Raw genomic sequence first — 23,909 nt, 5'->3', positions numbered from 1 at the left:
GGTACGGCGCCTGCACCGTTTCCTGCCGCAAGACGCTGCAGCGCCCCTCCTGGACACATCTATAACAACCGCATCACCAGCAAGGACATCAGGATCACTGGTGACCCCACTCACCCGTCCCACAGCCTCTTCAGCCTGCTGTGAGAAGACTCAACTCCCTCCCTGTCCTACCATCTTGCACTACCTGTGCTTTAAATTTGTTTTTTTGTTTATATTCTGTTTATTAGTTGATTATTTAAGTTTGTTGATTATTTATTTCATTTTTTTTAATGTCTTAATGTATTCATGTTTTGCATCGTGGGTCAGAGAAGACCACAATTTCATTTATGCTGTATGTCTTAATTGACGTATTGAAAAAAAAAAAGTGCTTGAAATTTGACTTTTTTTTTCAAATTCCAGTGTTGATGGTGTAAAGATTTAGCGTTAGACATTTTTATAAATGGAACACATTTACTTTTATACATGTAAAACAAATAAAACACACACACACACACGCTTTGACCTTTATTTTATTGAAATAGAGCGACACCAACAGGTCGTTGAGACAACTGCGAGACACACAAACTGAAAACTGTTCCAGGAAAAGCTATTTTTCGCGTGGAACAGCGTTTCCGCGAGTGAGCGCAGGCTGGTTGAACGTAGCAGAAGAAGCAGAATGCTAACTGGCCTCAAACGCCTTCTTTTCTTTGCGTTAGAATTGTTGTAATTTTTTCCGTAGATGACCATTGGAGTGTGAACGTCAACGTAAATCAGCGGTTGAGGCTAGCGTTGCTAGTTTGTAAATACATTTTGGATAAATGTTATAAACTCTGACCAGGACATAACAGCAGCAGAAGCGACATAAACACGCTAATATTGAGCTATTTTTCATCACTTTGTGTCGGAATTCAAATAAGTTTCACGCCAACATGGTTAACTCGAGTAGTTGGAAATCTTTTCTCTGCGAGACCTGGACGACTTGGTCAAAAACACTCGATTCAGGTCCATTGACAACAGAAAGTCGTCCAAACATTCATGTCTGCCCTCATTTAACTTCTTTTTTTTTTTAACAAGAACCTGCTGATCTCACAGGATCTTCTCTCCCACGCTAGGTCCGACATCGAAGCACCTGAGACCCCGACATGTGGGGGGGCGCTCTTGCACATTCATGTTTCCTTGTTCCATCGCTAAGTCAGTTCCTGATGTTTACGAAAAACGTGGGGCACTTTGGTCAACACTTACATGGACTACACAAATAAAGTCGACAAACTTTATACTTAAAAACTTTTCGAGTGAAACTGGTTTGAAGCCGACACATTATGTACAACATTGTATTACCTGTGTAGTGGTTACGGAGCGACAGAGCAAGAAAAAAGAAGGAGAAATGAAGAGTCAAAGCCGTCGGCGGCCATCTTGAACTGGTTTCCCAAATCTTTTGTTGCTTTTTTTTTTTTTTTTTAGAACTAAAAAATATAAAAGCGTTGGACATCTCTCTTAGTAGGCACTTTTCTACCAGCAGGCGGCGTGTACAGTGCCTTTTTTTTTTTTTTTTTTTTAACTGTTGTCATTTATTTTTTTTAATAAACATGTGGTTAAAAACACAGTTCTGCAAATTTGCAACAGTTTTGCAACATCCAGAAGAGTTCAGGAAAAATAAACGCCATCTTCCTGGTTTGGCAGTGGCTTAGGAGGACGAGGAGGGAATCAAATTTCTTTTTTTTTTTTTTCTTCGTTGCCATCATTTACAAGTGCATATTTTTACAGTAGAGAAACGAGACCAAACACAAGTTTGTATTTACAACCAGACGTTTTTCTGTGGCTTTGGCACTCGGCGTTCATCCATTAGTCTCCGAGGCAACGCAGTTCACGCACACAACATCTGGAATTGAAATATAGTTTGTGAATCTGGTGCCACGAAACACCCCTCCAGCGTCTCCACGGAGTGAGGGACGGTCAGAGAGTTTTAGCAAAGAAGCCCAGACCTCCCTGTCCTGAGAAACCTTCAGCTCTCACACTGAGAGTCTTGTTAATCTGGGTTTAAATACTAGTTTTCTACTCAAGCTTTATGGGACCAGAAGCAGATCAGAGGGATATCATTCTCCTCATTATAGTTGGTCACACAAAAGTTTGGAGCTTAATACACGTGCAGCTAATAATATAAAATATATTTGGGTGCTGGCGCGAAGACGTGGTGGGGCTGGTGAGTCAATCCTTTAAACACATCTCTGTGCTGGACTTCATTTGAATTTTGGGAAAGATCCAACATGAACGGTGACCTCAATCAGGATCAGCCATGTTTGAACAGAGACTTTTCTTCATCAACCATTTGAACATTATTATCAGATGTTGTGTGCGTGACCTGGGAAGCGACAATCATGAAAATGTCTTCTCTTTTTTTTTTTTTTTTTTTAAATCTTGACAACAAAAAGCGTTTTCCTTCCACTTCAGCGTCTCTGCAACCGCGATGGTGACCTGCAGGGGGCGAGAGAGCAAAGACAAGGAAAGGTTGATTTAAACAGGAGGGAGATGTTTGTATTTTTGTCTTCAATTGATCTCTTTCCACACTGTGTTGGGATTGAGTGTTTGTCGGCCACACGAGAAAGGAGAGCATTGTTCGTCTTTCTCTTTCAGTGCTTAAGCTGCAGTTCTATGAGAGGACAGTGTTCTTCCACCAACTTCTGCCTTCATAGTCAGATTTATTTTCTATGAATTTATATCGATATATATATATATATTTTTTCTACACATTTTAATTTTTTTCCTTTCTTATCTCAAATTAAATTGAACCCATGTTTTAACTCTCTCTCTCTCTCTCTCATTTCCTTCCTATATATTTCGAATCAAACTCTACCCATCTTTATCAATATAGATAAATATCATTTTTCATATATATATATATATATATATATATATATATATATATTTTTTTTTTTTCTTCTTAAAATACATCTCAAATCAAATTCTATAAAAAGAAAGTACAAGATGAAAATCTAAGTGTAAAGATAAAGAACATTCTAAGTCTAAAGTTAAAGAACATAATTAATTAAATTAAGTTATTTATTTGGGGCAGGAGTGGAGTGAAAGTATCATGATGTTCTGTTCCATGTTAATCTTTGTATCCTTTGTCTTTGTTATTTTTCATTGATCCATGTTCTTTATCTTTATTTTAAGACTTAGATTGTATCATCTTGTTCTTTCTCTTTATTTCTATTTGTTCTTGTTCTTATTTTATTTTGATTATTTTTTATGAAAAACTGTGTATTTGCTGTGGCTAATTTGGAAAAAAACAATTTCCCGAAGGAGACCTCCGGAGGGATCAATAAAGTTCTACCTAACCTAACCTAATACATTTATTTTTGTTTTGTTTTAGCATTTGAAATATGAATGATAGCAATGAGATTCTGAAGAATCCATTGAAATCGATGAATCCGTTTTAAGGTATTTTTCACTTCCCGTGAAAAAATAAAATAGGACTGAAGATGTGCTAATGCTAAAATGCTAACCCTCAAATTCAAATAAACCACTCCAGATAGATCAACAAAAGTATAGTAAAGTACTTTAGCATTTGTCTTTTCCATCTCATCAAGATTTAGAATTTACATTAGGAATAATTAACATACTAATGAACAAACTAAACTGCGGCAACGATGTCAGACAGTCACGTGTTTAATTAATCCAGCAGAAATTAAGCAGGAACAGAACCAGAGATTCACATTCAATTGAATTGATGTCACACGATCACAGGCGTGCTTTAGGCAAATTCCTGGTGGGAACACAGTGAGCCTCTGCTGCGAGGGTGCAGGCAGCGCCAGGGAAACTTTGCACTCTACCAACCCATGCTCAGTCAACCAGGCCACGCACACAATAGCATGTTTATGCGTGACGTGTGAGTGTTAATGAGGAATCATGCGAGATGGTCTGGTTCGGCTGTAGATGCGTGTCCTGGTCTGTGCACGTGGCTCTGACTTCGTGTTGCCGAACAGATGGATTTTTTTTAAAGTTCAGTCGTTAATGTCTCACCGTTTCAGCCCATCAGCCTCGCCGATGCCTCCTCCGCCATCTTGTTGTCTCTCTGCGGCTGCAGCTCGCGTCCACGCTGCCACGGTCCGTCCTCGGGCCAGTTGACCGGCGCGCCGCCGTTCTGTCCGCCTTCCTGCTGCCGCGGCCTGCTGAACCAATCACAGCCTTACACTCCCCACACAGACACTTTTGTTCGCCTGAAACTAAAAATAATGTCTGAGGAAAACTGTCAATCAATTTTGACAAACAAAAAATCATCTTCAAAAAATGTATTTTCTTAAACATCAGAAGCCTCTGTGGTGCGTTTCAAAGCTTCAGCCCCGGGGGGCGCTCTCCTGGGAACTACAGCAGGCTCACACAAATACTCTGTGTTCACTTGAAGTGAGAGGAAACTAAACATTTACTGTCTTCCAGGAAGTTTCATGATATTGCAACGAAAAAATAAAATATGACATCTGTATGTTAGTTAAAGTGGAAATTACAAATCTCACTGTATTTCAGTACAAACAAACGAAGTAATGAGAATTTAAAAAATATATTAAAACTTTTTTTTTTTTTTTTCAGAATTTCAGCACCTTTCAGCAATCGTATGGTGCCTGAGCTTACTCTCTTCACTTGCTTGATACTTGATAAGATGGTGTAAAACATTTTAGGTGTTAACTTCACTTTTCATTAAAGTTCACGTCTAGAAACCTGATTCGTGGCTGTAGGTTTTGGTTAAATTTGGGGTTCAGTTCTAAAAAAATTTAAGCCAAAGGAAGAATTTTGCTGTAACTTCCAAAGAATCATATCATTTCAGAACACTTGAAAAAAACATCAATCACCTCTTGGCGTTCACTTAAACCAAACCAGGAGACGAGCCAGTGTACACATCCACAGTGTAGTGCACTTCACAGGCAGCTTGAAGGTTATGTTTTTTTAGGACTTGAGATACAATTTCCATAAAGATCCGTCTACATCAGACCTGGGGAATGTTTGGCCCGGGGCCACAGGCGTCCCTTTGACTGTATTTATGCAGCACCACATAAGAAACAAGTATGATACCTTTCATTTAGAAATGCATGTAGAGCAAAACAAACTATTTTATTTTGTATTTGTTGAATTAAACATTCAACAGATAACATGTTTTTTTCTATTTTTCAGTTTTTGCTTTTGTAAATATTCCTAAAAAAGATTATATGGATTACAGTTAAATAACAACTTCAATTTATGTCTATTAAACTTTTAAATATATTGTCACGGTATAACTAGACTTGATTGTTTTATTTAATTACATTTTGGTTAAGGTTTCGTCCCTTTTTTCATCTACAATCACGGTGTATAATGTGGCCCCTGAAAAAATGTTAATGCCTACCCTTTATACATCATCAAGCTGCCGCCGCTGCTGAATATTAATCAAAGTTAATACTTGATACTCTTTATAAAATTGAATTAAAAATGATTCATCGCCTCAATGAAGATTGAATAATTTGAAAACGTGACTGAAAAAATTAAAACTAAAATGAATTTTGTCTCAATGGCAAGATATATGGAAAAAAATTATTTTGGAGTTAATGTTTTATTAAATTTCTAACCCTCTTTTGTATCCGATTGATCGCGTTGAGACAATGCTTGTTCATACCTCGACAAGCGGTGAAGATCGTCATGCTGCTGGTCGCTGAGGTTGTTGGCTCGCTGCTCCATCAGCCAGCCAAGCTCCACCTCCAGGACTTTGTTGTTAGCCGTTAGCCCTCCATTGTGATTTGATATGCGTCCTCGGTTCACGCCAAAATTGTTGAACATTTCCATTCGACTATTGTACCAGCGGCTGATTTCTATGCTCATTGTTCCCATCTGAGCATTGGGTTGGCTGCACTCTTCATGTGATGGCCACCGACCAAAGTCGTCCTTAAACAGTGGTGGGAAACGGTTCTCAGGAGACACACAGTAAGAGTTGTTGTTGGGGGCCGAGTCTCTGATGATGGCAGGTGGACTTTGATGACAAACCACGCCATTGCTAGTGTTCCTGTTAAACGCTAGGGATTGATAATCCTGATGTTTCTTGGAACCCATTGAGTTAAGAAGGGCCAACTCAAGATTGTCACGCAACGCTCGCCTCTCCACGAACCAGCTGGTTATCTCCTGTTGAGATAACCTTAAGGTGCTTACCATTTTCTCAACTTCGTTGTGTGTGGGGAAACTATTCCTTAAAAAGTTTTCCTCCAAGATTTTGAGTTGTTCAGCAGACTTTCCTTTCAATCTTTCTAGCAGCGGAAACTGTGTCAAAACAGGCGCTTTTGATGGGAAATCAAGTTTGGTTACGGCTGTAACTTCTTCACCTTTTTGAGAGTTGGACATTATCTCTGTGGAGCGTTTGCCATTAATACGAGCTCCATTACAGTCAGCGAGTGGCATTAGAATTCCTCGTGGAACACTTGCTTTTAGGTTGACACCGTTGTTGTCTTTGTTGCGTGGAATGTTAACAGTTTGAGTCTTTGCCAATGTTGACTGAATGACAGCCGGTCTTGTCATTTGTGGAGCGGCGACGGCAGGAAGTTGCTCTTTTGGAGCATCACGAGGGACGAGAAAACAGTTCTGAAAAGATGGAGCGAATATGGGAAGGGGGGCAATCATTGGCCGAGTCAATGATTCTGGAAAGACCATGGAGGGCATCGACAGCACCGGCTTACTTTTGTTCCCCATTGATGACAGGCTCTTGACTTTGGCTGCCGAAGACTGAACTGTCCCATTGGGTAAGGGTCGATCTTTTGGAGGAGGTGGAGGCGGAGGAGCCATTAATAATTTGGCATCACCAGGGTTTGGGGCAACTGCCATCACCGGCCGTTTTGAATCAGGACCAAGGGGTGGGCTCATAGGAAGAGACCTTTTAAGACACTGGTTGCTCACACGATGGGACGATGAACATCTGACTGCTGGTGACGCTTCACCACTGGTGGAAAGGACAGTATACGTCTGATGCGCTTGAGGTATTGTTCCATTAAACATCTTCTTCCTGGCTTCTTCCACCTCTTCAGGCGACCAGGTGATGCCTTGTTTTAGCCGCTGAGTGGTGAACCAAATCCGGATCTGCTCCTCTGGGTGCTTGGAAGAGGCAGTTAGCCACGACAGCTCAGCATGTGTTGGGTACGGAAACTTGTTAAAAGACGAAATCAATGTTAGATTCTCGTCGAGGGATGGGTTGTACTGGACTGTGTTTAACGGGACAGCTACTTTCGGAATGGTGCTGATATTTGGTGGACGCTGAAGCGTTGGTGTCACATGATCCATATTGGAATCTGGGATGATGACCGTTCCGTTGATGTTCAGCGCCGTGACATGATCATTCTGGGTAGGATTGTTGATGATTGTCTGTTCTAAAACTGTGCTACTGTCCTTCAGAACCCGTTTAAACTTGAAGTCGCTGTGTCCCGGGTGCTTGGTCTTGTTGTGGTCTGTGAGGGAATCAAACTTATTGGTGTCAAAATGACAGACTGTGCAGCGATACAATGGGTTAAGAATGACGTTAGGGTGGTCAGAATCTACGTGCTCCTTGAAGTTTGTCAGGTTACTGGTGGTGAATGGGCAGTATTTGCACTGGAAGCCTGTGGGATGGTTCTTGTCTGATTGGTCACCAAGTTTGCCATCAGATTGCACCGCGTCAATATTTGGCACTTCAGTGTTTGACTCCTGGTTCAGAAGATTTGGGTTCTCATGTGGAAGATCTGGATCTGAAGCACCAGACTGCTCAGTCAGCTGCTCCATCGGGTCACCGGTCAACAGAACCATACAGGGAGTCGAAGACTTTCTTCTATTAGACATGGTTGAAGATTTTTGGAGTGTGAATCTCACGGGTGAGAGTGACCCAGTAGGTGGTGCCGGAGCAGTGTTTCTCCCTCATCAGCAGTGCTTTGTTCCAAATGTGACGTCATGAGAGGACATCCATAGCTGGAAGATAAGAAGTGTCGGAGAAAAATAAGTAAGTGTTTCCAAACCATTTGGAGTCATGACACATATTTGATGTTAGAACAATCACACGGAACACCGCCAAACAAACTTTCACGGAGCAGATTCGCCGACGACAAGTGGTCGTTTAAACAAAATAGACAAGAAGATCGAAGCCCAATGCGTGCTATAGCACCACAGTTGATGAATCTGACACACGCGCAGATAGATGTGTAGTTTACATAGTCCGGTGCGCCAGTAATAATTGCAATGTTTAAGCAACGCTAGCACCAAAGGTTTCCACTTTGGGGCTAGCATCTGTGGCGCACGAGAAAGTGGAGTCAGCGTGACGAAAACAGATACAGTTGCCGTGAATGTAGACTCTTAGAGTACCAATAGTACAATGGCGAAATAGGAAAGATTTCCACGGCACAGTGGTTGGCAATCCCAGATCTAAACTATACTTATCAGTACGGTTTGTTGTAGAGGTGGAAGACGGACAGTGGAAGACAAGGAGTAACCATGTCGCTATCGGCCAGTTAGGTGTCTTGCCGTGAAAAAGAATGAAAACAAAATATCAACGTAATATATCCACCATCTTTAAAGTGTGTGATCTCACCCGTACTGATTTGACGAATGAGGAAACGCGGTACTCACCATATAAATCTCAAAAGAGGTTTATATAAATAGTTCATTCAATGAGGTCCCACAAAAGAAGGCAAAATCACTTTTTAAAACTGTAAAAAAAAAGACTATCACTCTTTAAACTTTAAAAGTAAGTTTGTTAATAAAATAGGAGATGTTTTTCATTATCAGCCAAGTTATGCAATCGATAATTTCCTACCTGGTCTCGAAAAGCACTATATAAATAAATATTACTTACTTACTATTAAGTAAGTAAGTAATTCGTTTTTTATAGAGCGCTTTTCTAGACAATAAACAATCAAAAGAATACCCAATAAAAAATATACATAAAAGGTCAAGACAACATCGAGACACACAAGAATCAGTAGCTACATATTAGTTCATAATAAGTTTGATTTTCTTTTAAAAAAATCTATCGATATTTCCTCAATGGCTTTTACATTTTGTCGGATTGACTTTAAATTGTCAGAGAGCATAACAAGTCGTTGATGTTCTAAAGTGAATCCTGTACATTACTGATGTAATTTTTGACCATGTGTCAGCATGTAGCTCTGGTTCAGGGATGCCATCTTTGGTCCAGAAAGTACTGTTGCTCAAAGCAAAAACTTGTTCAGTATTTAGAACGGCTGTTATAAAAGGTACTCGTTTCAGACTTGACTAACAAACATTTCCTTCAATTCAATTTTTCAACTTTAGGCTTCTGGAAAGAAGACAACGGATCAGTTTTTAATTTAATTTCCATATTTTTCTATTTTATTTGGATGCTTAAAAGCGGCTCATGAGTGTTTGATCAGAGCGGAGACTCTGTGGGATGAACCTCTTCAGAACCTGACAGTAGGAGTTGAAGTTTATTAAAAAGTCGGGGTTTAAAGACAAAACATCAGAGCGGGACATTCACAGGATTACTACGCATGGACGGCGTCACACCGACGACACCGTTGACAGACGTTACTGCTAAAATGGCGAGCAGTCGAGTGGAACGTCGCCTGACACTGGAGAAGAAAGTGAAACAAGCAGAACAAGGTGCTGGAACACACACGACACTTTAAGGCTAGAAATAAAAACTGGCAGGAAAAATTGAAATTAATTCAACAGCTAATTAGCGTTAGCAAGCTGTTAATTTGTCCCCCGAGTTACAGAGACTTGGACTTGAATTGTCGTCTGATCCGATGCTCGTTTGTCGTCCAATCACACGATGGAAAATGATCACGGGCCACTTTTCACTGCCGTCCATCAGCGCTGCACATTATTTATAAAAAATATTGAAATATTAATGATTGGAACGAGCATCACTGGACTTCAGGAAATTAAACTCGTCCAGCCGTCACAGAGTTTTGCATAGTTCTAGGAAAACAAACTTTCTACTCTAGGAAATTGAAAATGTGAATTTTCAGGTTTTAATTTGGGAGTTGAAACAAGGCATAACTTTGAATCGTCCTGCAGGATCTTATCAACCCAGTAATTGGCTGCTGGTTCAGACGTGCGCCAGCATCCTCTCACTATATCTTCACATGATTTCCATGTCCTAAAGCTGCTTCTCATGAAGACTGACAAGTGGAGCTAATGTATTAGATTTACTTGACATCACCTCCAGTGACCAAGCGCACTCCTTTCTCCAGCTTGAAACATCAACCAGGTATTCTGCCTTAAAGGCAACTTCAGATTACATCTTTAAATGAATCTTTGAACTATATATTGGTTTATCTGCCCCCTTCATGTTGAACATATTGTATCTTATACTGGATTCTACAAACAAGAAGGATCTTCAGTACTGCACAGAGTCCCTCTCAAATCTTTCTTCGTCGAGTGGTTCTACTCTAGATCTGCAGCCTCTTCCCAGAAGAAGAGCATCAATCGTGGACTGGATCTTTGGCTGTAAAGGGCCCTTGTTGGTGGTGGGATGCTCCCAACAGCTCTTGTCTGTGCAGACCACCAAAACCATCCCGACTCTCTCCTGCCAGACCGAATAAGTCTGTTTAGCAGGATAAAAAATAAAATAAATAAGAATTTTTAATATTCTAGGGTGAAACTCTATTTGTAACTTACAGCCGATAAATCAGTAAAAAAAAAGAGAAGTAAATACAGATGAATATATTTGGGGCTTCAGCCCCCCCCCCAGATCCCCCTAAAAAAATAAAAAAATACAAAGACTCATTAAAAAGTGAAGGAGAAGAAGGAGGGGAGTGGCGCTTCCCTTCCACTGTGTTACCACAGCAACAGCAGAGACAGCAAGGAGGTGTTCTGTCATCTCAGCGCAGACGCCGAATATTAACCAGGACCCGAACACTCAGGTGCTAATTAACAGGAGTGTGTGTGTGTGTGTGTGTGTGTGTGTGTGTGTGTGTGTGTGTAAGTCACATTGGTATCACTCCTGCCACTAAAAACACACTTTAAACACTAATCAAGTTTATCATCCCCATCATCATCATCATCATCATCTTCATCATTATATTACCCATTAAACCATCAGCATCCTAGAGCCTCCATCACAACCATCATCATCCGAACCAAACCAACACAAGCGTCGCTACACTCTTCGCTCGCACACAAACAAAAAGGGGGATCGTTGGAAAAGAATTTGGAGGTTTCTCTCCAGGAGTTGTGCGCGAATGCATTTAAATCTCATCAGTTCTGCACAGAGACAACGCACGTGATCAGATTAGAAACGTTACTGACGCACACACAGCGCCGTGGATGGTTAAACACATCGCACAGCAAATGTGTGTGTGTGTGTGCTTTCATTAATTCTCGTGCAGACACCTCTCAAATCAGTTCAGGGAAACAGAAGGTTTGAGAATTCGGGTCGGACAGGTGGGCAAGTCCGCGAATTCAGCGAGTGCGCCACCCATGTTCTTCAGAACTATTAAACAAATTCTTCAACGCGTTAAGATTAATTACATCAAAAATAAAACAAATGAAATGACCACAAGAAGCATGAAATAAAACGACTGAACTGAGGGAGCGTGAGGGGTGAGTAGGGGGCTCTGGAACAAGTTACAGTACATACGCAACAATGACCCAGATGTAGCTGGAGGTTTGTCAATAAAGTATTTTTTGCCCTGAAACACCAGACACAAAGATACAAGTTAAGGATCCTAAACCGTACTTATTTTGTCCTGGTATCTGTATGAACATTTTTTATTGTTATTTGTTGTGAATTCTTTGTAATTAAAGCAAATCTGAGTCAATTAAATATTGTGTGTGTGTGTGTGTGTGTGTGTGTGTGTGTGTGTGTGTGTGTGTGTGTGTGTGTGTGTGTGTAATATTGGGGCGAGTGGGGTACTACTCTCTTCCTTCAGCGACCATGGAACTTGGTGCGTTGCCATGGAAACAGCCCAAACTGCACCAGAGGAGTGATTAGGAGGGACAGGGAAGAGTGTGCGTGTATCCAAACACAATCGCATTTCCTTGGGTGAAAAAAACCCCCCAAAAAACAGGCCGACATGATTAAAAACAAAATAAAATTGAAAATTTCAGCGTCCACTTACTTTATCTCTTTTTGCCATGTGTGGCTATTTGGATCAAATTGCAATACAAGCTTCAATTTTTCTCACCATTTGTAAAATACGGCATCAATAATTTGATGACTTTTGAATATTGCAAACACTCCAAACTTTCACTGGGTGGTCCAACTTAAAGGCAACTAACTATGGAGCATCTGATTTCACTTCTGTTGCAGGTTTCAGCATTAATTATCCTGAACTTAAATCATCTTTGACATACCGAGGCAGAAAAGTATTTTTATATGATGATCAACACAAGAATTCATTGTCTGGAAGTCAGTTTTTTGTTTGAAGGAGAAAACCAATCATGTATATTAAATCATGGTCTGCGGGAAAATGTGTTCGCTGAACGAAAACTGTAGGAAACGTCTCGAAGTTGATTTAATGCAAAACATTCCGCACTTGGTTTCTTTTGTGGCATCGACCGAAATGCTTTGTCTACGGTCTCAAGTTTCGATAATCACGTGTGAAATTTGGGTAATTTTCCCTAATAAAAACCGTTGACACAGGCAGGAAACATAATACTGATTTGACAATTAATAGTGTTACTTCGCTCTGGAAATGTGTTTATTTTTCTGTTACAAAACAGATGGAAGTGGAAATTTACCAAAGCTGCACATTTTAACTTAAGGTTTTTTACTATAAGTAATGTATTTCCTTTTTGTTAGAAACCTTATTCAAGTATCATCGAGAAAAGGAATCGGTAAAGTGACACTTTTTATGGCTGTTCTTCGGGTGCTGAAACAACAGCATCTCAATCCTGCTCCACTACCTCCGGTCTGTTATATTACTGGTCAACATATTTCAACTTTTAAGAAAATACAAATTATTTTTCACCCCAAGTTCCATCTGGATACAGGAAGGTTTTAAAAAACAGTATACAGTATAAAAAATAAATCAACTTTCTTGTGACTCTGACGGCATAAATGTGCTATTCTGGTTTAGTCTAAATTGTATTTAAGCTGCTAGATAAGATCGTGCTCTAGAGAGTCTGAAACATGCCTCTGGTGGACGACTGGTTACGACTCCGAGTCCGAGGTTGGGTAACTTCCTTTTTGCCGTGAGCTACCAAAACTCTTGAAATTTGGAGGTCGTTGTATTAATTGGATGCTGTGTCTTTTTTTCGAAGTTGTGTTCACTCTCCTAACTTCTCTCCCAAAAAGTCTGGTCTTTTGTTTAAGGTTGTTTCAGAATTAACGTCACCAGGTGTGTATGTGTTAAAATAAAGTGTGTGAAAGAACAAAATGGTGACAAAGACGCAGAGAGAAAGTCTCAGTGTGAAGGACAAAATGTACTGCCAAACTATTTCCTCTGCTTGGCTGCAGGCAGTGTGTGTCTGTCTGTGCACGCACTCACACACACACACACACTCAAACACACATTATAGTCATGTGACTTTATTAGTTGTTCATCAGTGAAACACAAAGTTGTTGAGAGGGAATTCCACAATGTAGTTGGTGAAAAAAAAAAAAAGGGACAAAAAGTGATTGGTTCGTTGGAAAATCAATCTGATTTTTCTGACCATTTGTCAGGTCAGTCACCTCCCGCGTCAAATCTGACACATGCACTAATGATTTACATGCACAATCATTAGTTCCAAGTCCACTTGAAGGTTCTGCTTTTATGGCAAGAACAGAACCTCCAGTCATCGGTGATAAAAAACATATTAAAAACACAAGATGCAACAAATGTACAACTCACAGCAGGACAGATATTCACATCAACCACAGATCTTGAATGGAAACATTTGAACAAAAACCATCTTCACACTCGAGCGTGTCAGGTGACAACCATGGAGGTATCAGGTGACACCTGCCGAGGTATCAGGTGAGCGGGATCACAGTTTTGGATCGGGGGGGTTTGACAATCTCCTCCACACTTTGCAAGAGACAGAGCATAGATAAGTGATGCAACCTTCTGCAACCTGTGTGCGTCCGTCCACCGCTGTGTGTATTTAAATTATTTAGGTGACGCAACAGCCATGAAAATGTGTATGTTGATATTCAGTGTGCGTCTCAGATCAGCAAGATACGAGTGTACGACCTCAAATGGATCTTTTGCGTGCAAAATGGTGGTGTGAATATCCCACACTTCCTGTTTGTGGACATACTGTCTCATGTCTCCTCCATGTGCTCTTGGTTAAGAATCCATTTCTATCAGATTCCAAATGTTCCATCAACAGAATCAAAAACATATGTGAAGTAGGAGCAGCTCATGTAGATTCATCGTACTTGAAGGATTCATTGTTGACTCATAAAACGTTTATTCCAGAAGGCTTTTGGAGCCTCACGTTAGGTGGGAGGGTTGTCGGGTGAGGACCCGACTGGAGGGGTGAGAAAATATTGATACTCCGATACACCCAAATATTTTTTTCACCAGAATGATGAATCAATATTCCAAAGCACGGTATCGATTTCTGGCTTTCAAACCTTATTGTTATATGTTATGACTTTGTCTTTTTTTTTTGTTGCATTTTTTCTTTTCTTTTCTTGCTTATTATTATTATTATTATTCCGGCTGCTAAAGCTAGCAGCTAAAGCCATAATAAATCAACAAGATTCTTGTTAATCAAGCAATAACTGGGGACAAGAGGATACAGTCGACTCCAGGAGCTTTTAACACTGATGTTTGGTCATATTTTGATTTCAAAACGTGGTCTGTAAAATCTGCAACACCAAAGTACTCAACAATACTACAAATAAATCCTACAGTATCACAATATATCACATTGTTGTCCCTGTATCATTATACGTACCGTATTACCGACTACCGGATATCAATTAATTTACGATTAATCGTGATAGAAAGCTCCTGAATACAGTTATAAAATCATGAGCCAAGGTGAATAATATAACAAATTCCAAACATGGGTGTTGTGTCGGGCTGAAGCGATCAATTTTCTGGCCGATTTATTAGCCATTTTTTGATGACATCCTGATCGGTGATCAAAGGTGAAACATTGTTGTCAAGATTTCTTTAAATTCATCCCAATGAATTTTGGTGCTACTAGGATGCTAACCAAGCAAAAGCTAGATGTAGCGAACTACAAGCAATAATATTGCTAAACCTCTTATAAACTGAAAAAACAAAAGCAATTACTCTAAAATAAGTTTATTTGTTTTAGATGAGCATCACGTTTGTGTGTCCCTGTACTGACAGCTATTGGAAGTTATCCGCACCACTTTTTGTACTTTAAGTTATTTATATTAACACTTTGAGTTTTGTATTGTTTATGTATTTCACTTTAAAAGTTGCAATTTTCATTGTTTTTTATTAAATAGGTTCATGTGATTAATTAAAAAAAAAGAGTGACTTATTAGCGTACCTTAGTTTTAGGGAATAAAAGTTAAAGACTCTCAAAAATAAAGCAATTGGTATCGGGCCCAAAAATTGCTGATTGATATTCCCTGTTGTTGGAAGTACAAAGGTAATACTTTGCTGAGAAAGAGGGGAACACATCCTCCTGTTCATCGACCCAACTTTGTCTGGCAAAGTAAAAGTGATTAAATACACAGTAACTGGATTAATTAACATCAATGTTTTCCTACCTGTTCCCAAGTTAATTAAATGTTAGCGTGTCATTAGCCGTGTTCAGCCTTGGTTTTCGGCGCTACGTGACAAATGACATGGCATCCATCTATTTCCTTATGTAAACATGGCTTCAGTTTGATTGCCTTTTTTTGTAGGCAGACTGTTTCGGCGCCGGTGTGCTGGAACCTGAACGTTAGGTTGTGTACTAACTTTACACACTCATGGTGTTGTGAAATCAATAAGCACATAATCACCGTGATTATCATTCCCTAGAGATGATCCGTCAGAATTGTTTTCACGTCAAACTTCTCTAAACCTCCATGAATATTTGTTCCCTCGCTCAAAAACTGTGACAGGTTCTGTGCAGGATCTTCACTCATCAGTTTAATGTTGAAGCAAGAAGAACGGCTCGTGTTGTCATCGAAGAACCGGTCAAAAGACTGTCTCCATGTCTGCATTATGTCCAACAAGTTCTGCGATGAGACTCTAAATTCATGGCCGTCCCCTTTCAGTTCTGGACCTGAATCTTCAGTTTTGGGGATCCATCCAAAAAAACGCTGAGGCAGTTTAGCGGCTTGGCGTCGGGCCGAGTGTTTGGATGATCCAGCAGCGAGGCCGAGTCCCGGCGCCGGGAACAGATTGAGACTCAGCAGGAGACAAACTCAAATGCACTCCTGCGCTGGCGCAGACACACCTGCTACATTTGGACTGAACTTTTTTTAAACATTTTTTTTTAATCAGTTTTTCAATAGAATATTTTGTTATGGATTTTTCTCCAATTTGTAATTTTGTCAAAATGAAGACAGAAATGTCCAGGAATCTGTATGAAAAATTGCAGCATAATTTCAATCGTAAAATGTACTTTATTTGCATTTCTAGTACGCAAATGTTACACCGAAGGGGAGGACAAATGAGAACACTCATCTAATGATTATTACACAATTAAAATAATTAAAGTAAACACAAACAGAACCTTATGTGTTTGTCTTACACTCCTTTACCGGTTATGACAGATCTTTTGATGATAGCGAACCAATAAGGTGCATATCGTCTATGATTCACAGATTTTTTTGAGGACCTCATTCAAGCATCACTGATATTCCAACTTTGTTAGAACCTTATTGCTTTGTCAACGCCTGATCCGATCTGAATCAACGCTCGCTGTTTGCTGCAGCGGCTTCAACATCGCAGTCACGCTCCAGTTTGGAGCAGCCGGGAGCAGGAATAAATGAACATTTCACTTTTTGTTATTCGGACACCGGCCAGATTATCCGTGACTTTTTTTGTTAGAATTGTGACCAAAGCCGTACCAGAGCTCATAACCAGGACAAGGAAGTAATAAAAAACGCACACACATGGAGTTGTGTTCAGGGGTGTAACTCTGGGGAGACATCACAACCGGAGTTTTAATCACACCACGAGTGAAAATTGTGTGCGATCTTTATTTGTGAGAGAATTGCTTCGCGGATGCTTTTGCCATGATGGGAGGGTAAAATATGTCGCTGAGTCTGTACATAAATGTTTGTGTATGAAGGCTGGACCATGTGTGTGTGTGCGCAAGGTGTGTGTCCCTGAAGGGAATCTTTGTATTTGTAATGTTTAATTACCTTCAATGACTTGCATTTCATTATTATCCGCCCTTATCCTCGACAGGTGACTGTTGGCAAGAATCTGGCGTATAAATATATACTGTTATACTAAAATATATATATTAAGGCTGCATGATATTGGAACTAGTGCAATGTTCGATATTGGCGTCTTAAATTGCGATATCAATATGAATGCGATATTTTTTTCTTTCAACTAAAAATGTAGCTGCGTGCACGCGCCTGTGCACGATTACTGTAGGGGAGTTCCGGGGGTTTGGATCAGGAAAACGATGCAATATTCCCCTTTCATTTATTTCCGCGCTTCGGTGCCGACATGATCGGAGAGTAGCGCTCTTAAGTTAGTCTTAAGTCTTACTTCCGTTTATATACTGAGACGTGCCGGCAAGACGCGTTGCCATAGCAACCGAGTTTAGCAAGCTGGGTAGCACAGCTGACAGACAGACGACATGTAAACGACAACGAGACATAGAAGTACAAATTGACAACTTTACCGAACGAGACACTGATCGGTCAAAGTGCGCATTTAAGAAATACTTGATTTATACAATAAAAAAGTGATAAATTATCGCAACAAAAATGTGTCCAAACATCAGCTTTTAAAGCTGCAAGAGTCAACTGTATCCTCTCGTCCTCAGTCGGTAAAAATTTCCAATTTAATTAAAAAAAAAGGCCCATTGCCATGATTTGCATGATTTTATCTTCCCTTTAGTGCTGGAGGATGTAATGAGTGCTGCCAACTAGTGGCCAGAAGTTTAATTACAACACAAAAACAAATGTAAAGGCCTTGACACACTGGCCGACTGAAAACCGGAAATGCTCTGGGACCAGTCGAGAACGGTCAGTGTATTCACCCGTTGAACGAAAGATAAAATAAAACTACGAAGACATTTCAACAATATTGTGTATCACTATTAGCACAAAATGACCATGAATAAGACACAGGGATAATGCACAAGTGTTGAGATGAAGGTGACTCGCATGAAAGGTTGCATGTGAACAACAATTCAAGATATTAACGTAAATGAGTTCATGGAGCAGGTGGTGATGAGATGTGTTCAAATGTTATGATAATGTAGCTGGATGCATGTGAATCATTCACATGATAATATTGGTGTGAATTTTCGATAAAAGTGTAGTTTCATCCATCGCTGCTTGTTCACAACAGTCACTTCCGTTTCATTGTCCTGCACTGATTCGCTAGCTAAACCTAGCAATCGACCAATCAGATTGACCATTGAGCCAGACTCACGACTCCAGACGGAACGTGTGCACTCTCCTCTTTTTCCGTCCGACTAGGACGGCGACTCCCGACTGGGGGTGACACACCAAAGGGACTCGGGGCGACGACTGCCTGACGGTGCCAGACGCCCGATCATCGGCGCGGTGTGTCAAGGCCTTTAAAGCGTTGGTTGAGCCAAAATTAATTTCCTACTCCCCCTCATGTCAACAAGGGTTGGGATACCCTTCATCCCTTCCTTTTTAGAGTTTAATTAATATCAATTTTGATGTAGCGACTGGAGCTCAATTGTCTTCTTCTTCATCTTCGTCCAAAAGAGGGTGAGTAGAATCTTGGGTGTAACTATCACTTTAAGGCGAAAAAAAAAATAGAAAAAAAACATTTTTATACAGACTTACGTAAATTAACCTTTCAATAACTATAGTAGAAACTAAACATAATTTAGAGGGAAAAAAAAATTATACAATACATTTTTTAATTAAATCCAAATCAAACTAGATCTGTACAGTGCTGTTGAATATCCACACAGTTTTGTGAAAACAACATTGAGATATTAAGGTGTAACTATATTTTCTTTCACCCATATTAACCTAGCCACAGCTCCCCCTGGCCAAACCTTGCCTATTCCTCCCCACTTGCACCCCCTCATCATCCTCCCCATCATCACTGGTACTTGGCAGGAAGCAGCTGTGACGGTGCTGATCCGTTTTCCATTTAAGTGGGAACTACACAGCAGCATATTTTGATGTTTCTACCTGGCTCGATACGGATCCAACTGAAACAGGGTTTTATCACTGAGGGGAACAAGACAAACTGAGGGTAGAAAGACTTGAGTGAAGTACTCAGTCCCTGCAGCTTTTTGGGCAAACGCATTTGCACGTATTTTTTTGCCAATAGAGTTTTACCTATTTACACTCAAACTTTAACATTCGAGACCATACTTGTCCAAGTGAAACAGGGTGATATCACCGAGAGGAAATTGACTGATAAAGAAGAAGAGTGAAATCTAAGCAAATATAAAACAGTGGAAATGTTAAAAGATATTTAAATGATAAACAGGTACGTGTCGCCATGCCCAAAGACATGCGGTCACTCGGTGCATTTTGGCTGCGGCAAGAATGAATTTGCCTCACAACCTGTTGCACCACGAAAGAAAAGCCCACAAGCTGGAGATAAAAAGGGGGTCACAGGTACATTTGTCCTGATGAAGATTCTACTTTCACTCCAGTTGCTCCTACTCGGATTGCAAGGAGGAGCTACTCATTCAGTGCTATGATGCCCCGCCTACTTTATATACCACCCAATCACAGTCTATTTCAAGGTTTGGGAACAACTGCACACACACGCATATAAGCTGCCAATCAGGGCACAGGATCAGTGGTCAGCCGACTGTCAACCAATGAGAGACCCACAAAGCTGGCGAGGTTCTGGTCTCGACCCCTCTCTACCCCCCCTTCTCCCAATTCTTGGACCTGATTTACATTCCTGCTGTTCCACAGACTCTGGTTCTGGATCAGTGTTAGGGTTCAAAAGGTAAAGTGTAGGATTGTGGGAAAGATGTTGAGGGAGGATGAGGGCAGTCGGAACACTGATACCTGTAGTTACGGCTGGACCTCACCGGGGTTCTACTGTAGCGCCACCACTCCTGTCACTATGAGGACCATTGTAAACTTTGGATTTGGGGTCGCAGGGTTCGGAAGTAAAACAGAATATCATTCAAGTTACAGAGACTGTTCTCTCCAATTCACCATCTCTCATTCTCAAATTACCATTTTATTGTAAAAGTATTTTTTCTTCTAGTTTTTTTTTTTTTCTTGACAGCTAGTTGCTGTCAAGAAACCATTAGATAGTCTTTTTTTTTCTTTACTTTAACTCTCTCTCCATTCCCCCTGTTGCAAAGTACTGGATAATTAACAGTGAATTACAATAAAATGGTTCTGGTGGAGAAAGTCGGAATTCAAACTTCAGTTTATTTGCATGAAAAAACAAAATAATGATTCTGGTTTGGTTTGGTGCAGGATATGTGTACCGTGTTTGGAAAAGGGTTGCAATACATGTTTGGTATAAAATATTGACAAAGTGTAGAAGTAGCAATAAATACTAAAATAGATGTAATCGTAGTTATAATCTGACGACATTAACTTACTCTACCCATTAGGTCCTTCTTGTCCCAATTCCCCAAAAATCTCGCCGGACAAAATCTCGTGTCTCAAGAGGTTTAAGTTTGCTGGTGCCCCGTCTAATCTCCCATGTGAACAGCGAGTACCACTCAGCCAAATGTCAGTTGTAGAAGCGAGACTCTGAAAATGTGTCGCTGCACGAAAGTCATTATTGCTGAACAGGTAGGAGAATAGACAATCACACACCAGAGGGAACTGAACCAGAGAGGTTTTTTTCCTTTAGTACAACAGAATGAAAAAAGGTAGAATTTGTACCTCAAACTTTTCAGAGCCATAGCAACAGACACAATTATATTTTAAAAAGACATCAAAAAGCCCAAATCTACCTCTTACCATATTTTAAAACAATCATTGTTGATAAAAAAAATTAAACTGTAACCGTATAATAGAACCTGTTGAACCTGCAACTTTAAGATAACCGCAAAGTGTATTATATTAAATCATGCGGAGTCATTACACAAAACAAGCCAGAACATTCACAATTTATTTTCTGTTCCATTCCAACACCAACATCGACAACAAAGAAAAATGATTATTATTTTCTGAATCACTAGGTGGTACCTAAAAATCTCACGCAGAAAGGTGTACGCTGACATGTGAACAAAAGAAAGAAAGAGAGAAGCTTTTGGATACAAGCATGCAAACTCTTAATTGGCTGCTATCAGACGGCATGTTAAAAACCTCCACTGTGACCCCCTTAGCCCCCCGAGGAGGTTGGGGCTTTTTAATGGGCTTTTAATTTGGTAACCTGATCAGATGAAAAGATTTAGGTCCATTTTGCCATAATAATTTTTTTTTCCCCTTGTCTGGAATCAGCGGTGAGTCACGAGTCACTGAAGAACAATTACAACAATAATAATCAGAAATAAATGGTCGGGGTTTTTTTTCTCTGCTGTCAACATTTTCCTTACAAATCTCTCTAATATAAATATTAATAAGCAGTTACTAAACATTTATCCTCTAAATGTTTTGGTTTCCCTTCAGCGAGACAAATGCAACAAAAAAAAAAAGGCTTCTTTATTTGCACGACATGTGGGTTTGTGTAAATGTGTGTTTGTGTGCGAGTATGGAGCATAAAATCAATTTCGAACAAACAAAACATTTTTGACCAATGAAAGGAATTGAAAACCAACATGTAGCTGTTGTATTCCGACCCACATGCAACGTTTCTCTCACCCCGGTGAATCATACACAACCATCCACACAAACAGACTTTTCTCAGTGACACACCCACACATTCTCTATTTTATACTGCACCACTATGTGTTTGACATGGCAAAAAAATGTGTGAAGTTGTGAGTTACTAATACAAAAACACACACACACACACACACACACACACACACACACACACACAACAAAAGGTGTGTGTGCTGTGAAACAAGTTCAAAAGAAAATTCCTTGTTGTGAATTATATATTAATTACAGTGATACATATTTTAAGCAACAACACTTATTATTAGATGAAATTAAAAAGAATAAAACTGTAACACAAACCAATTCTAAAACCTAAATGAATCCGAGAAACTAGAACCTTATTGAAATAGACACTGACCTCGAACCGCTTGCATAAAATGCTGACTGAAGATCGGCCGGATCCTTCCAGTACATTCACGTCTTCGAAGGTGCGTGACATGACGAGTGTGTATATTTTTGGGACACGAAGTGATACGTGTGTAACCGAACATGAAATGTGCTTTTGTTTGAAGTTGGGACACCGTGAGGTTAATGTGAATGTGATTTTATATTTTACATGAAACTTTTTAATAATATTTGCAATAACACAAAAATACTGTGGGTAGCATTAGATTCATTTTTATGTATATTCAACGTTTTTGGAGTTAGTTTTTAGAACGTGACTGTACACCGTAAAAACAGCAAGATAATATGTAGTGAAAACTCAATATAAATTCACTAAATGATAGTAAATCATGCTATATTTCTATTAACAAGAAGGGGATTGAGTTATAGTTTTCATTTTGGATATTTAATGAATATTAATGTCATCTAATTATTTTAACAGAACACGTTTCCACTGGTGACGCTTCTTTAAAAAAAAAAAATCCCGGTTATCCAATAAAAACAAAAAATAGGACAAAACGACGCAAGTGAAGTGAGAACAATCAAAATATACGGATTTATTTCCAAATCGTTTGAGTAAATCGGATCTTTTAAGGACAGCTTGTGAGCAGCACCGGTGTGTTGCTCGCTGCTGTCACCTCAGATGACCCAGCAGCCAGACTCGGCGTCTGCTAGCTCGCCCCGGATTGAACCGGGAGCCCGGGCGCGAGGAACCAGACACACACACGCATTTTCTGGCAAGAAACACGTTACATTTGACTGCGAAAGAGAAAATATAAAAAGTACTTGGCCCAGAAATAGACGGTGCTACTGGCGGAGTGGGAAGGGAAGAAGGAGGGGGGTGAAGCTAACGCGGTATAGCCGGGAGAAGCTAACGCAGGAGTGGGCAGCTCACCCGGGCTGCTGGGTGTCCGCGGCGGGGCTACAAGCTAACTCGAACCAACACCAACTATTTACTCGCGGCGGGCTTCTGTTAAAGTTGTATCCAATATTGAATCTTTTTTAAAAAAAATATCTAAGAAACAACTAAGAAAACACAATTTTAAGTTGCCCGACAAACGGAGTCCAAAAGTGCCTCTCGAGGTAGTTCGGTTCGGCCGAAAGGGGGGGAAGAGGGCGAGGAGGATGGAGGGTCCGGAGAGAGGGGGGAACCGGGACCGCAGCTCTGTCAACTTCTCCCAAAAAGAAGGGGGGAAGACGGTGCAGAATATGAAGAAGTTTCGCTTGTTTTCCTACCTGTTAGCGCTGTCCGGAGCCGCTGAAGTGAAAGTGCTTCCCGGGAGGCGGAGCGGCGGCGGCGCGTGTGAGCGCGTGTGAGCGCTGCCTCGGTACAGACCGGAGCATCAGAACCTGAAGACCGGGGAGAGGAAAAGCTGCTCGCTCTGCTCAGAGGGGGGTCGACGACAAAAACCACATGATCTTTTACGTCAGCTAGATTTGCATAGGATGCCTGGATTTTTTCAGGTGACGTGAGGATGCAAGAAGTTTTTTTTTTTTTTTCTTTTTTTTTTTTTCAGTGGTACCGGAACCGGGACACGGACCCTTGCTGGAACAGTGACCCGACGAATCCCCGGTCCCTCGTCTGACCCCCGGCACTAGACCCAAGAAAAAAAAAACATGCACTGCCCTCCCGTTTTTTAAAATTGTAACGTTTCTCCCTCGTGGCAGAAGATGTTTATTAATCCAATAATTAAAAAGCAGA

The 23,909-nt window shown here is 40.3% G+C and overlaps 1 protein-coding gene across 2 annotated transcripts; it reads right to left on the bottom strand.

The window, feature by feature from the left end:
- Positions 1 to 491: 491 nt before the first annotated feature.
- Positions 492 to 23,909, bottom strand: LOC148083966 (zinc fingers and homeoboxes protein 2-like). 2 transcript variants are annotated; one of them, XM_087787220.1, is made up of 4 exons: positions 23,444 to 23,909; positions 5,621 to 7,923; positions 4,000 to 4,145; positions 492 to 2,451 (listed from the first exon to the last, which is right to left on the bottom strand). In XM_087787220.1, exons 2-3 carry the CDS (start codon positions 7,795 to 7,797, stop codon positions 4,004 to 4,006), a joined length of 2,319 nt encoding a protein of 772 aa, XP_087643346.1. In that variant the 5' UTR covers positions 7,798 to 7,923; positions 23,444 to 23,909; the 3' UTR covers positions 492 to 2,451; positions 4,000 to 4,003. The 2 variants fall into 2 exon arrangements, with proteins under 2 accessions (XP_087643346.1, XP_087643345.1); XM_087787219.1 differs by having other exon boundaries at positions 4,000 to 4,148; positions 23,444 to 23,908.

Source organism: Callionymus lyra, chromosome 3 (genome assembly GCF_982586985.1).
Source record: "Callionymus lyra chromosome 3, fCalLyr1.hap1.1, whole genome shotgun sequence".
Taxonomy (NCBI): domain Eukaryota; kingdom Metazoa; phylum Chordata; class Actinopteri; order Syngnathiformes; family Callionymidae; genus Callionymus; species Callionymus lyra.
This window is presented reverse-complemented; position numbering and strand designations above follow the sequence as displayed.

Bases quoted from the DNA above. Each gene is read 5' to 3' on its own strand.
- LOC148083966 (XM_087787219.1), bottom strand. From the start codon at position 7,797: ATGTCTAATAGAAGAAAGTCTTCGACTCCCTGTATGGTTCTGTTGACC. The intron at 4,149-5,620 runs GTATGAACAAGC...TGATTGGTTCAG, and splicing joins GATCTTCACCGCTTGTCGAG to CAGGCCGCGGCAGCAGGAAG.